General features: G+C 46.3%; 1 protein-coding gene across 4 annotated transcripts in view; it reads right to left on the reverse strand.

Annotated features, from left to right (window-relative positions):
* Positions 1–15,018, reverse strand: part of PRDM5 (PR/SET domain 5) — a 511,159-nt gene extending 496,141 nt beyond the window's left edge. For 3 of the 4 annotated variants that reach the window (XM_069743879.1, XM_069743880.1, XM_069743877.1), the window contains exons 1-2: positions 14,958–15,016; positions 14,742–14,851 (exon numbers count right to left, since the gene is read on the reverse strand). In XM_069743879.1, coding sequence (XP_069599980.1) covers positions 14,742–14,834 — 93 coding nt within the window. In that variant the 5' untranslated portion in view covers positions 14,835–14,851; positions 14,958–15,016. Of the gene's footprint in view, positions 1–14,741; positions 14,852–14,953 lie in introns of all 4 variants that reach the window. The other variant, XM_069743878.1, reaches the window with a different exon arrangement.
* Between the last annotated feature and the right edge of the window lie 1,163 nt (positions 15,019–16,181).

Genomic DNA, 16,181 nt, shown 5'->3' on the forward strand with positions numbered 1-16,181 from the left:
AAATCATGAAAACCAGCTGGACAAGAAAACAGTGAACAAATAAAGACTATCAGGAACTTAGCTTCTGCAGGAGAAGGCAGGTCACCAGAGAGATCCAGGAGCGAACTGAAGCAATGCAAAAAACATTGACAGCTGGCATAGAGTAACGATCTGAGAGGAGTTAAATAGAGCAGCCAACCAAAGGATAAACCACGTCACCTGTGTAAGGAACCTCAGAAGCAGCAGCTTCAATCATAGCCACCAGAGAGAGCCCATAGACAGAACTCGCTGAAGTACCATTCACGACCACAGGAGGGAGCTCGACAACAGAATTCACAACAGTTAGTGGAACTCCTAAGGTGAACCCGCAGGATCATGACAATGAATGTCCGAAGGGTGAGCTGACCTGGTGGACCCCCCCCCTATACAGGGAGCATCAGGGGCAGGCCCAGGAGAGACTATTGCCGGGGAAGCTGATACCCGGGGACAGGAGGTAGGAGACACATGAAAAGGGAGACGAGGAAACAGGTAGCGGAGACTGGAGACTACAGGAAGGGCTGCTAAGGATCAGACGGGATGGCGGAGGAGGAACACACAGGAGGAACTGGAGAAACTGAACAGGCAAGGATCAAACAGGGAAGAACGGATGTCACTAGGAGAGAACACAAAGAGGTCACAGGGTAGAGTAGCACAGGATACAAGGCAGGACCCAATACTGGGCTGACAGGCAGGTAGAGAAAGAAGCTCAAGGAAGCAAGCGACCTGGATCAAATGTGAAGCACAATTGACAGACAGGCACAGAACAGGGGGAGAGGCTACCTGATATAGGAAGAGTTCCGCAGGACTTCCGGGTCAAGAACTTCCAGGATCATAGAAAGGAGGAACGGAGCGACCGAAGACCAGCCCGTGGAGATGCGCGTGCGCTGCTGGAGCTGGAAAGCGAAGTGTGCATGTGCCTCTGACGAGAATCAGGAGCCGGTGAAGAGACAGGAAGAGAGGAGGTCGGGCGATGCGCACACTCACCGGGAGTGCGCAGGGACGGGTGAGTATGTCGGAAGCTGGAGGAAGATTCGGCAGATGTGGCAGCAGCACGCAGGGACGAGTAAGTATGTCGGGAGCCAGGAGGGGAAGCGGCAGCTGTGACAGTGACATATTCAGCAAAAATTGAAACGTACACGTTTCTAACCATACAGTTCTTAATCATGGTCGTGCCATGATTAAGAATTATATTGTTTGAAATGCTTAGGTTTGGACTTTAAATATGTCACTATAGTTCATGATTTGTTTTTAACTTGTTGTTTTTACTCACAAGTGCTAGATTGCATTTTGAAGTCTTTGAGGATCCTGAAAGCTTCCTCCATCTTTCTAGTTACACCAGTGAGTCGGCAGGTTCCTTACACTGTGCATGCCTCAAGAATTATACTGGTGTGCTACATCCTTTTTTTAACTCTTTAACCCCTGCACAGGGATTTGGCCTTACAACAGGGTCCACTGCCTTGCTTCCACAAAAGGTTGAACCAGAGTCAAAAAGGGTCACCAAATAAGGTCAAAACCAAGAGGTCACATCAGGGGTAAAATTGTAAAGTTAGCGGGTAGTCAAAAGTCAAGCCTAGGTCTAAGAACAGGAAGGAAAAAAAACAAACAAACAGGAGCACAGCAGTATACATTGGGACAACAATGCTATTGCCTGGCAGTGAAAGTCAGAGCTTCAGAGGCTCAAATAGCTGACTTTTCAGACCAGGACTCTCGGGAAGATGTGATCAAGGACTAGATTAAAATCAAACCCATAACTCCCCTAATGGAGCAGCACCAAAAGTCGTAAGGAAAAAATAGGACTGAAGCTGAAGCAGAGGAGGCATGTATTGGTATAGAAATTACACTACCTCAATGATATATGATAGTAACTCTAGTTTGGCAATAACCAATGAAACTAAATGTATTCTCTGACTAATATTGCAAGATATATTGTCATTGAATAATATTCTTAGTAGAGATGTTTGAATCTTTTGAAATTTGAATTCACCAGGATTTTCAAATTTGATTTGCAGCAAAATGATTTGCCACAAATTGCAATACTGCGAAGCCTCTAATTGCCCTGAATAGACGTGTAACACTTGGGGGCTTCATTGGGCAAAATCCAAACCTATTCAAGTCCTTTAATACAAACATAGATCACGTAATGTATATGTGACCTCACTATTGAAATGTATGGTAATGAATGTTAACCATTTAATTACACAGTACACTTACAGGCTTTCCATGTTTTCCATGTTTAAATATTGTCCAAAAATAATGCCTCAAACAACTCTAAAGTACAGGTTGCACAGCCAAAGTGCCGATGTCGCTGCTACAGTGTAGCGTAATGCAAGTGCATGGGGTAATATTGCAATCAGCACTAATGACAAAAAAGAAGCAAGAAATCCAAATGGTTATGGCTTTTTGTCATAGTCACAGTATTTTGCAGATCATAATGGAACACTATGCACCTGCATTACTCTGTATTATTGCAGCGGCATGAAGCAACCTGTGTCATGGCTAAAGTTGCCATGTGCTCCCAACTAGTGATGGGTGATCCCCTGGATGTAAGGTGAGGTTAACTTTCTTAATTTAAATAAAATAGCAAAGCGGTATGTATTTTTATTCCAAATAAAGGATTTTATTCATGCTGTGTGTTTTTTAGAATATGACTATGGGATTAGTAATGGATAGGTGTCTTATAGACGCCTCTCCATTATTAACCCGTGGTCTTGATGTCACCTGATAATACAAAGGTGACATCAACCCCACAGGGCAAGTGGGAAGAGCTGGGCAAAGCGCCATAATTGGCACATCAAATAGATGCACCTTTTCTGGGGCGGCTGTGGGCTGCTATTTTTAGGTTGGAGGGGGCAATATCCATGGCCCATAACCAGTCTGAGAATATCAGAAAAATGGGGGCACATACCCTTAAGGTACCTTCACACTAAACGACGCTGCAGCGATACCGTCAACGATCCGGATCGCTGCAGCATCGCTGTTTGGTCGCTGGAGAGCTGTCACACAGACCGCTCTCCAGTGACCAACGATGCCGGTAACCAGGGTAAACATCGGGTTACTAAGCGCAGGGCCGCGCTTAGTAACCCGATGTTTACCCTGGTTACCATTCTAAAAGTAAAAAAAACAAACACTTCATACTTACCTTCCGATGTCAGTCCCCGGCGCTCTGCTTCTCTGTACTGGCTGTGAGCACAGCGGCCGGAAAGCAGAGCGGTGACGTCACCGCTCTGCTTTCCGGCCGCTGTGCTCACAGTGAGTGCAGGAAAGCACAGCGCCGAGGGACAGACAGCGGAAAGTAAGTATGAAGCATTTGTTTTTTTTACTTTTAGGATGGTAACCAGGGTAAACATCGGGTTACTAAGCGCGGCCCTGCGCTTAGTAACCCAATGTTTACCCTGGTTACCAGTGAAGACGCCGTGTGTGACGCCGATTCAGCGATGTCAGCAGGAAGTCCAGCGACGAAATAAAGTTCTGGACTTTCTGCAGCGACCAACGACATCACAGCAGGATCCTGATCGCTGCTGCCTGTCAAACTGAACGATATCGCTAGCCAGGACGCTGCAACGTCACTGATCGCTAGTGATATCGTTTAGTGTGACGGTACCTTTATTCAGGTGTATTCCAGTGAAATGCCACCTCCTCTATACGCGTCACAGCACAGAGTAAGGCCCGGGATCACATTAGCATTTAGCATCTGATGTGATATGCTAATGACATTTGTCTCAAACTCTTGAACTGGAGCTCAGTATCAGTGCACTGTGCTCCGATCCTCTCGCATGCGGGAACTGAATCATAGGTGAGGAGAAGAAGGAAACATTAATCTCTTCATCTTTTCCATTGCTTGTCTCGGCGTATATCGGACTGCACTTGGATGACAGGGGTACGCTTGAGCACACTTAGGAGCGTGGGTAATACAAAGAGATTTCTTTATTATTAATACCTACTGGGTTCATGTTTTTTTCTGGGTTACATGCATGGATGCAAAGCTACTTGCACTAGAAGACTAGAGATATTTTTATGATATAAATTCCCAAATATACTAATGCACGCTGCACTATACGATTTATGCCTCATCTGTATCATTCTCCTGTATGTATATGTGCTACTACTGCACTCCATTATATATATATACTAGCTATTGAACCCGTTCTACGCCCGGGTGGCGAGCATTTATATTGGTATATGGTCTCCATCCTGGTATGTGCTGCTCCATCCTGCGCCCCCATCCTGTCATGTGCTGCTCCCATCCTGCGCCCCCGTTCTGTCATGTGCTGCTCCCATCCTGCGCCTCCATTCTGTCATTTGCTGCTCCCATCCTGTCATTTGCTGCTCCCATCCTGCGCCCGTTCTGTCATTTGCTGCTCCCATCCTGCGTCCCCGTTCTGTCATTTGCTGCTGCCATCCTGCGCCCGTTCTGTCATGTGCTGCTGCCATCCTGCGCCCGTTCTGTCATGTGCTGCTGCCATCCTGCGCCCGTTCTGTCATGTGCTGCGGCCATCCTGCGCCCATTCTGTCATGTGCTGCGGCCATCCTGCGCCCGTTCTGTCATGTGCTGCGGCCATCCTGCGCCCGTTCTGTCATGTGCTGCTGCCATCCTGCGCCCGTTCTGTCATTTGCTGCTCCCATCCTGCGTCCCCGTTCTGTCATTTGCTGCTGCCATCCTGCGCCCGTTCTGTCATGTGCTGCTGCCATCCTGCGCCCGTTCTGTCATGTGCTGCTGCCATCCTGCGCCCGTTCTGTCATGTGCTGCGGCCATCCTGCGCCCGTTCTGTCATGTGCTGCGGCCATCCTGCGCCCGTTCTGTCATGTGCTGCGGCCATCCTGCGCCCGTTCTGTCATGTGCTGCTGCCATCCTGCGCCCGTTCTGTCATGTGCTGCGGCCATCCTGCGCCCGTTCTGTCATGTGCTGCTGCCATCCCGCGCCCGTTCTGTCATGTGCTGCTGCCATCCTGCGCCCGTTCTGTCATGTGCTGCTGCCATCCTGCGCCCGTTCTGTCATGTGCTGCTGCCATCCTGCGCCCGTTCTGTCATGTGCTGCGGCCATCCTGCGCCCGTTCTGTCATGTGCTGCGGCCATCCTGCGCCCGTTCTGTCATGTGCTGCGGCCATCCTGCGCCCGTTCTGTCATGTGCTGCGGCCATCCTGCGCCCGTTCTGTCATGTGCTGCTGCCATCCTGCGCCCGTTCTGTCATGTGCTGCGGCCATCCTGCGCCCGTTCTGTCATGTGCTGCGGCCATCCTGCGCCCGTTCTGTCATGTGCTGCGGCCATCCTGCGCCCGTTCTGTCATGTGCTGCGGCCATCCTGCGCCCGTTCTGTCATGTGCTGCGGCCATCCTGCGCCCGTTCTGTCATGTGCTGCTGCCATCCTGCGCCCGTTCTGTCATGTGCTGCTCCCATCCTGCGCCACCATTGTATTATATGCCCCCAAATGCTGCTGCCATATAAAAAAAAAAAAAATACCTATCGTCCGGCTCCACTGCAGGTATGTCTTCAAGAAAATGGCGCCGGAAAGCGGGGACTGCGCAGGCGCCGATTCCGGCAGCAGGAATCAGCGCCTGCGCAGTCCGCGCTTTCCGGCGCCATTTTCTTGAAGACACACCTGCAGTGGAGCCGGAGTGTGTCTTCAAGAAAATGGCGCCGGAAAGCGCGGACTGCGCAGGCGCCGATTCCGGCAGCAGGAATCGGCGCCTGCGCAGTCCGCGCCCTCCTGAGCCGGGAGCAGAGGAGCCGGGAGACGGAGCCGCAAGCAGCGCTGGAACCGGGAAAGGTGAGTATACTTACCCTCCCTCCTGGCGGTCCCTGACTCTCCGGTGGAGATCGCGGTATGCGTTCAGTGCTTACGCATACCGCGATCTCCCGGGAGCGTCGCTCTGTGAGGCCCAGACTGCGCCGGCGCTTGCGCTTGCGCAGTCTATAGAGGCTTCGGACAGAGTGACGCTCCCAGCGTTATATTATAGATATACTAGCTGAAGAGCCTGGCGTTGCCTGGGCATAGTAAATATCTGTGGTTAGTTATAGCACGTCACTTCTCTTATTTTCCCATCACGCCTCTCATTTTCCCAATCACATCTTTAATTTTCCCCCTCACATCTCTCATTTTCTCCCTCACACCTCTCATTTTCTCCCTAACTCCTCTCATTCCCCCCTAACACGTCATTTCGACCTCACATCTGTCATTTTCCGATCACTACACTATTTTCCCTCACTCCTCTCATTTTGCACTCACACCTTTTCATTTTCACCTCACACCTCTCATTTTCACCTTAGTATATACATGTTTGTCATCTCCCTTATATATAGTATACACCTGTATGTCATCTCCTGTATATAGTATATACCTGTATGTCATCTCCCCTGTATATAGTATATACCTGCTGTGTGTCATCTCCCCTGTATATAGTATATACCTGTATGTCATCTCCTCCTTTATATAGTATATACCTGTATGTCATCTCCTCCTATATATAGTATATACCTGTATGTCATCTCCTTCTATATATAGTATATACCTGTATGTCATCTCTTCCTGTATATAGTATATACCTGTGTGTCATCTCCCCTGCAAATAGTATATATCTGTGTGTCATCTCCTCCTGTATATAGTATATACCTGTATGTCATCTTCTATATATAGCATATATATAGCATATACCTGTATGTCATCTCCTCCTGTATATAGTATATACCTGTAGGTAATCTGCTCCTGTATATAGTATATACCTGTGTGTCATCTCCTCCTGTATATAGTATATACCTGTATGTCATCTCCTCCTGTATATAGTATGTACCTGTATGTCATCTCCTCCTCTATATAGTATATACCTGTGTGTCATCTCTCCTGTATATAGTATATATCTGTGTGTCATCTCCCCTGTATATAGTATATACCTGTGTGATCTCCTGTATTAGACCTCGTTAACACGTTATTTGCTCAGTATTTTTACCTCAGTATTTGTAAGATAAATTGGCAGCCTGATAAATCCCCAGCCAACAGGAAGCCCTCCCCCTGGCAGTATATATTAGCTCACACATACACATAATAGACAGGTCATGTGACTGACAGCTGCCGTATTTCCTATATGGTACATTTGTTGCTCAGATTTTTATTTTTGAAGGCTAATACCAGACTTGTGTGTGTTTTAGGGCGAGTTTCGTTTGCCAAGTTGTGTGTGTTGAGTTGTGTGTGGCGACATGCATGTAGCGACTTTTGTGAGCTGAGTTTTGTGTGGCAACATGCGTGTAGCAACTTTTTTTGTGTCGAGTTGCATGTGACAGGTTAGTGTAGCAAGTTGTGTGCAGCAAGTTTTGCGCATGGCGAGTTTTGCGCGTGGTGAGTTTTATATCTGGTGCCTTTTGAGTATGTGCAAGTTTTGTGTGAGGTAACTTTTGCATGTGTTGCAAATTTTGTGCATGTGGCAATTTTTCCGCGTGTGCAAGTTTTGCGTGTGGTGAGTTTTCCATGAGGTGAGTTTTGCACTTGTGGCGAGTTTTGCGTGAGCCTAGTTTTTGCATGTGGCGAGTTTTGCGCGTGGCGAGTTTTGAGCGGCGACTTTTGTGTTTCGACTTTTATGTGGCGAGGTTGGTGTATGTGTGGTGAAATGTGTGCTGAGGGTGGTCTATGTGTTCAAGCACGTGGTAGTGTGTGGCGCATTTTGTGTGTGTTCATATCCCCGTGTGTGGTGAGTATCCCATGTCGAGGCCCCACCTTAGCAACTGTACGGTATATACTCTTTGGCGCCATCACTCTCATTCTTTAAGTCCCCCTTGTTCACATCTGGCAGCTGTCAATTTGCCTCCAACACTTTTCCTTTCACTTTTCCCCATTATGTAGATAGGGGCAAAATAGTTTGGTGAATTGGAAAGCGCGGGGTTAAAATTTCACCTCACAACATAGCCTATGACGCTCTCAGGGTCCAGACGTGTGACTGTGCAAAATTTTGTTTCTGTAGCTGTGACGCCTCCAATACTTTTCCTTTCACTTTTTTCCTCATTATGTAGATAGGGGCAAAATTGTTTGGTGAATTGGAAAGCGCGGGGTTAAAATTTCACCTCACAACGTAGCCTATGACGCTCTCAGGGTCCAGACGTGTGACTGTGCAAAATTTTGTTTCTGTAGCTGCGACGCCTCCAACACTTTTCCTTTCACGTTTTTCCCCATTATGTAGATAGGGGCAAAATTGTTTGGTGAATTGGAACGCGCGGGGTTAAAATTTCGCATCACAACATAGCCTATGACGCTCTCGGGGTCCAGACGTGTGACTGTGCAAAATTTTGTGGCTGTAGCTGCGACGGTGCAGATGCCAATCCCGGACATACACACACACATACACACATTCAGCTTTATATATTAGATATATATATATATATATATATATATATATATATATACATATAATATTATCTGATTATCACATTTTGATGGATGTGCTGGCTGTGCGGAGCTGCATTTAAGTACACATGAGTGGATTGATACTTTTTGACTTTTCATGCATATTATATGACCTTGTGATCAATAAGTCTACATGCTGTGAGGATTGCTAAATCCATATCACACATTTGATCTGCTACTATTGTGTTATCTTTGTGATTAATAAAATGTTTGGATTTTTTATTGAACTTATTGAAGTTTTGTTGACTTCCTTTTTTCATGGGAGATATATGCAGTATGGAGCTCTCTCCGTGATTAAGGTCCTGAAATCTTTTGAGTAAATTGCACTTGGATGACATCCGTGTGCAGTCTGATGTTTTGCACACACCCATTGCTATGAGGGGGTTAATATGTGGCTAATCGCATCATGCTGTGATTTTTTTGGAGAAAAAATTATCAGATTTGCTCTAAGTCACTGAATAACACTAGTCTGTGTTACACGCCAGTGTAAGAGAGCCCTAAAAGATGCTATCGGTGGAGCTACTGCGAGATTAGATTGCGAAACCGGTAGCGATGCCGCTTCAGGAAAACGGCCTCCTGCGTTTTCCTGAAGCTGATTCACCTAGGTAAAGTCGGCGACTGTGTCGGCTTCTAAAGGACACAGTGTGCACATAGACTAAGTGTGAATTCACACTAATGGAGCAAACGACCTTCCATCTGCAATAGACCTGTAATTTGGCCTAAAGTGAATTTTTGAACTGAATTGTTTGAATGGGATTTTCTAATCCCTTTCACTACAATGTAATACCAGACATCTGCAGTAAATAAAAGGCAGCAAAACTGCACAAAACAGGCACATTTTCCCCTGATGACTACCATGTAGATGAAGCACAGTAAATATTACTGTCGTATGCCAGGCCACAATAGGACGCACTTTGTATTAGAGTGTCCACAAGAGCTTACAATCTAGGGAGTGTGAACATTTCCCGGTGTAACAGGCCAGATTATACCCCCAGGCCAGACTATACCCGGGGTTAAAGTGGCCTAGGCTAGATTATACCCCGGGTATACTTTGGCCTAGGCCAAACTATACCCCGGGGTATAAAATAGCCTAGGCCAAAGTATACCCCTCCAGGCCAGATTATACCCCCCAGGGTAAGCTGAGGGAAAGCTGCTCATTCTTCTAGGTAACAGCTCCCCCTCCCATCGGGCACTGCTCCTTTTCAAGCTCCTCCACCTCTGGTGACGCCAGGGATCTCCCTTTCTAAGCCCCACCCCCTCCCTATAGTCACATGTGACATGAAATCTTCAGCCCTGCTCGGGCCAGCTCGTTGTCTTGGCGCCTTGGATATGCTTGGAAAAGGGCTTTGTATACCTAGGGGGCACTGACGAGCACTGAGGGGTGGGTGGGGAACCCCTTTACTGGTTGCTATGGGATATAGCATGATCACTCTATCCTAGCAACACCTTGGATACGCTTGGAAAAGGGGTTTATCTATCTTGGGGGCACCATTGCAGCACTGCGGGTGGGTGGGGAAACCTTTTACTGGTTGCTATGGGATTTTACATGACCAATTTATCCTAGCAACGCCTTGTATACGCTTGGAAAAGGGGTTAATCTACCTTGGGGGCACTCTCGCAGCACTTAAGGATAGGTGGTTAACCCCTTAGGTGGTTGCTATGGGATTTTACATGACCACTTTATCCTAGCAACGGCTTGTATACGCTTGGAAAAGGGGTTTATCTACCTTGGGGGCACCCTTGCAGCACTGCGGGTGGGTGGGGAAACCTTTTACTGGTTGCTATGGGATTTTACATGATCACTCTATCCTAGCAACGCCTTGAATACGCTTGAAAAAGGGGTTTATCTACCTTGGGGGCACTCTCGCAGCACTTAAGGATAGGTGGTTAACCCCTTAGGTGGTTGCTATGGGATTTTACATGACCACTTTATCCTAGCAACGGCTTGTATACGCTTGGAAAAGGGGTTTATCTACCTTGGGGGCACCCTTGCAGCACTGTGGGGAAGCCGGGGAACCCTTTTACTGAGGAAGGAAACAGCACAAAAATTCAAAAGCTGACTTAGGCCATAGTATACCCCCGGGGGATAAACTTTATACCAGGGGGTATAAAATAGTTTTTATAGTATTTCTCTAGGCCATAATGTTATCACTTCACTGTTTTTCTCACCCTATTGCTTATTTGTTGAAAAGTGTGCAGATCTGAACTGACAGTAGATGGCGCTGTCCTGTCAGTGCATAGTTAATGATAACTTGTTTTGTATGTTCTCTATGACACCTCTCTGCTCTCTATGACACCAAATCTTTTCCAATTTTGACAACCATGGAAGATCAATTGTATGACCAGCTTTTGAGATTCTACACTGCAACAGAACAAAGGTACCCTCAGTATACCTACGATCTACCTCCTGAGAAACGTGCAAATGCCAAGTCCCAGTTTAGACAAACAGCAAAGCCATATCGAACCCAAGGAGGAATTGTTTATCATAGGGAAAAGGAGGTTCTTACTAAAAGTCGACTGCCAAATATCCTGAAGGCCTGTCATGACAACCCAATATCTGGGGGCCATTTTGGCAGAGATAAAACTTTAGCCAAAATCTCTGACCGGTTTTACTGGAAGGGAATGAAAAATGACGTTCACCAGTATGTGAAAGCCTGTCAAAAATGTTTTGTTATAAATCCCAAAATCACAAAGGAAGCTCCACCACTCAACAGTATATCAGTGCCTGGAAAAGTATGGAGCTTAGTTGGGATTGATATGATTGGCCCTCTTCAGGAAACATCAAATGGCAACAAATATATAGTTGCTGCCACTGATCATTTCTCCAAATGGACTGAAGCAACAGCTGTCCCAGATAAGAGTGCCAAGTCAGTGGCAAATTTTTTGTACTCCGTTATCTGTCGCCTTGGCTGTATGGAGACTCTGATTAGCGACCAGGGACGAGAGTTTGTAAACTCGATCATTGACAACCTGATGGAACATTTTCAAACAGATCACCGTATTTCATCTGCATACCACCCACAAACAAATGGCCAGCGGGAACGTGATAATCGGACACTTAAAGAAGCTCTTAGTAAGCTTGTCAATGACCAAGGAAACAACTGGGATCAATTCATCCCTGGTGTTCTGTTTGCCTATCACACATCTGTGCATGCTTCAACCAAGGTTACTCCATTTGAGGTCATGTATGGACGGAAGGCCAAGCTTCCCATGGACCTTAATCCCTCAAAAGATGATACGGTGGATCCCATGCCCATTTCAGATCATGCCACCCCTGATGTGCTAAATACACTGTCAAGCATTCTTAAAAAGCTGCACTCAGACGTCAGTACCAACATCCACTCTGCTCAAGAACACCAGAAGTGTGCCTTTGATCGCCGACACAAAAGTAACAAAGAAATCACTGCTGGTACCATAGTTTATATCAAGAATCAGCGCCGTATTCAACGCATAGGTTCAAAGATGGAACCACGCTGGATTGGACCTTATTTAGTTGTGGAATCCTTGACCAAGGGACGAGTAAAACTTAAGAACAACAAAACTGGCAAGATATTAAGCAACACATACCACACCAGCAACCTAAAGATTTACCAGGATAAAGAGGCTTCTCCACCATCCGATGATGATTATTCCAGTGACTCTGCCACACAGAAAAATAAGCAAACTAAGGCTTTCAACCTACTACCAAGTTCAAGAAGGAAGTATCTTAGCACCACTCTTGGCCTTACGTTTAGTAAGGTTGTATACTGTGGATGCAGACGAGACCTTGAACAACCACGGCGTACATATAAAACCAAAGGTGATGGAAACTGCTTCTTCCGGGCCATCAGCTACATCTTGACAGGAACAGAGGACAACCATTCCCTTCTCAGAGATAAAGTCATCCACCATATGAAAACTGACTTGACAAAAAAACTACAGGACTACTTGAACCAAAATGTGAATGAATATGTGAACATCTCTGGAATCTCTCGTGATGGAGTCTGGGCAACTGATGCAGAGATCATGACCACGGCGAATCTGTTGAGTTGCGACATAATAATCTACACAAACGTCGGTGACTCCATGGATTGGTTGACATATCCTGCAAGCTTCAATCTGCAGTCAACAACTGAACATGCACTGTATCTTGAAAATAAGCACGATCATTTCAATGTTGTTATCAGTGTTTAGCTTTAAACATTAATTTGGTAGCAAGGACATGCTAGACTAAATGTCATAATACACAGAATGACTGTTGGGCGATTTGTTGCCCCAGATAATTGCATTGCATGATAAGTGACTTATAGCTAATGAGAAATTATTGCCCCCCCTCCCAAAAGTTTTGTATAGTGGGAGGTACTCTTTAAGAATTGTCAGTTTGGTTTCTCAATAAAATGTTGAAGCATTAAGTAATTCTTGTGTATATCACTCAATGCAAATGATTTCATTGGGGTATAATATGAGCTGAGAGGTATAAATTGGGCTAGGCAACTTTAACCCCAGATTAGTTACATAATCTGGCCTGGAGGGGTATAGTTTTTTTTCCAAGCGTATACAAGGCGTTGCTAGGATAAATTGGTCATGTAAAATCCCATAGCAACCAGTAAAAGGGTTCCCCGGCTTCCCCACAGTGCTGCAAGGGTGCCCCCAAGGTAGATAAACCCCTTTTCCAAGCGTATACAAGCCGTTGCTAGGATAAAGTGGTCATGTAAAATCCCATAGCAACCACCTAAGGGGTTAACCACCTATCCTTAAGTGCTGCGAGAGTGCCCCCAAGGTAGATAAACCCCTTTTTCAAGCGTATTCAAGGCGTTGCTAGGATAGAGTGATCATGTAAAATCCCATAGCAACCAGTAAAAGGTTTCCCCACCCACCCGCAGTGCTGCAAGGGTGCCCCCAAGGTAGATAAACCCCTTTTCCAAGCGTATACAAGCCGTTGCTAGGATAAAGTGGTCATGTAAAATCCCATAGCAACCACCTAAGGGGTTAACCACCTATCCTTAAGTGCTGCGAGAGTGCCCCCAAGGTAGATAAACCCCTTTTTCAAGCGTATTCAAGGCGTTGCTAGGATAGAGTGATCATGTAAAATCCCATAGCAACCAGTAAAAGGTTTCCCCACCCACCCGCAGTGCTGCAAGGGTGCCCCCAAGGTAGATAAACCCCTTTTCCAAGCGTATACAAGCCGTTGCTAGGATAAAGTGGTCATGTAAAATCCCATAGCAACCACCTAAGGGGTTAACCACCTATCCTTAAGTGCTGCGAGAGTGCCCCCAAGGTAGATTAACCCCTTTTTCAAGCGTATTCAAGGCGTTGCTAGGATAGAGTGATCATGTAAAATCCCATAGCAACCAGTAAAAGGTTTCCCCACCCACCCGCAGTGCTGCAAGGGTGCCCCCAAGGTAGATAAACCCCTTTTCCAAGCGTATACAAGCCGTTGCTAGGATAAAGTGGTCATGTAAAATCCCATAGCAACCACCTAAGGGGTTAACCACCTATCCTTAAGTGCTGCGAGAGTGCCCCCAAGGTAGATTAACCCCTTTTCCAAGCGTATACAAGGCGTTGCTAGGATAAATTGGTCATGTAAAATCCCATAGCAACCAGTAAAAGGTTTCCCCACCCACCCGCAGTGCTGCAATGGTGCCCCCAAGATAGATAAACCCCTTTTCCAAGCGTATCCAAGGTGTTGCTAGGATAGAGTGATCATGCTATATCCCATAGCAACCAGTAAAGGGGTTCCCCACCCACCCCTCAGTGCTCGTCAGTGCCCCCTAGGTATACAAAGCCCTTTTCCAAGCATATCCAAGGCGCCAAGACAACGAGCTGGCCCGAGCAGGGCTGAAGATTTCATGTCACATGTGACTATAGGGAGGGGGTGGGGCTTAGAAAGGGAGATCCCTGGCGTCACCAGAGGTGGAGGAGCTTGAAAAGGAGCAGTGCCCGATGGGAGGGGGAGCTGTGACCTAGAAGAATGAGCAGCTTTCCCTCAGCTTACCCTGGGGGGTATAATCTGGCCTGGAGGGGTATACTTTGGCCTAGGCTATTTTACACCCCGGGGTATAGTTTGGCCTAGGCCATTTTATGCCCGGGTATAGTTTGGCCTAGGCCAGTTTATACCCCGGGGTATACTCTGGCCTAGGCCAAATTATACCCGGGGTTAATCTGGGACGGGGTTACTTTGGCCTGTTACACCGGTAACATGGACGTGGGCATGAGGCATACCCTGGAGCCTCCTTCCAGCGTGGAGCTTGTGTGTTCTTCATGTGTGGATGTGGCAGCTGAATCCTACAATGACTACAAGACGCCGCTTCGGGGTATCTGTGCCACAAGCCGAGGCTTTAATGTAAAAGGACACAAACCTTTTTCACTCTCCTGCTGGTGTATATCCCCATCCCGTCCTGGACTTGGGAAGACTTCAGAGAAAATCTGTCTGGCACATACATGCCTAGCATCTTTATGGCTCTGCTAAGTAAAGAATTCAGGGCACCATTAAATAACGAAATAATAGTAGATCTTAAGCAGGTCCTTACCAATAACTATACAAAAGTGTGTTTGTCTGAATGTTTATTACTTATCTGTGGCTGTGTAGTTCCTTTCTCATGCTGGATTTCATGCCTGCATTCCTGTGGGAGGGCTAGCAGTGTGAAGTGACGTGTGCTTTCTACTCCCCCCATCCTAGCCCTCTGCAAACTACAACTCCCGGCATCCAAAAGAGGGGGAAGGCCTTTACTGCATTCAGCTACATGCCTGCTGGATAATCTGGAGTAAAAAAGCTGTAAAATTGCATCCTGTGTCATATCACCCAAGGCGAAATGCATCATTTATGTCTATGATCATGATAAATACCATATTCTTTACACGTACAGTACAGACCTAAAAGTTTGGACACACCTCATTTAAAGATTTTTCTGTATTTTCATGACTATGAAAATTGTACATTCACACTGAAGGCATCAAAACTGTGAATTAACACATGTGGAATTATATACTTAACAAAAAAGTATGAAACAACTGAAATTATGTCTTATATTCTAGGTTCTTCAAAATAGCCACCTTTTGCTTCGATGACTGCTTTGCACACTCTTTGCATTCTCTTGATGAGCTTCAAGAGGTAGTCACCGGGAATGGTTTTCACTTCACAGGTGTGCCCTGTCAGGTTTAATAAGTGGGATTTCTTGCCTTTTAAATGGTATTGGGACCATCAGTTGTGTTGTGCAGAAGTCTGGTGGATACACAGCTGATAGTCCTACTGAATAGACTGTTAGAATTTGTATTATGGCAAGAAAAAAGCAGCTAAGTAAAGAAAAACGAGTGGCCATCATTACTTTAAGAAATGAAGGTTAGTCAGTCCGAAAAATGGGGAAAACTTTGAAAGTGTCCCCAAGTGCAGTGGCAAAAACCATCAAGCGCTACAAAGAAACTGGCTCACATGAGGACCGCCCCAGGAAAGGAAGACAAAGAGTCACCTCTGCTTCTGAGGATAAGTATATCAGAGTCACCAGCCTCAGAATTCGCAGGTTAACAGCAGCTCAGATTAGAGAGCAGGTCAATGCCACACAGAGTTCTAGCAGCAGACATATCTCTACAACAACTGTTAAGAGGAGACTTTGTGCAGCAGGCCTTCATGGTAAGATAGCTGCTAGGAAACCACTGCTAAGGACAGGCAACAACCGGAAGAGACTTGTTAGGGCTAAAGAACACAAAGAATGGACATTAGACCAGTGGAAATCTATGCTTTGGTCTGATGAGTCCAAATTTGAGATCTTTGGTTCCAACCACCGTGCCTTTCTGCGACGCAG

This window comes from Ranitomeya imitator, chromosome 1 (assembly GCF_032444005.1).
Source record: "Ranitomeya imitator isolate aRanImi1 chromosome 1, aRanImi1.pri, whole genome shotgun sequence".
In the NCBI taxonomy this organism is placed as follows: Eukaryota; Metazoa; Chordata; class Amphibia; order Anura; family Dendrobatidae; genus Ranitomeya; species Ranitomeya imitator.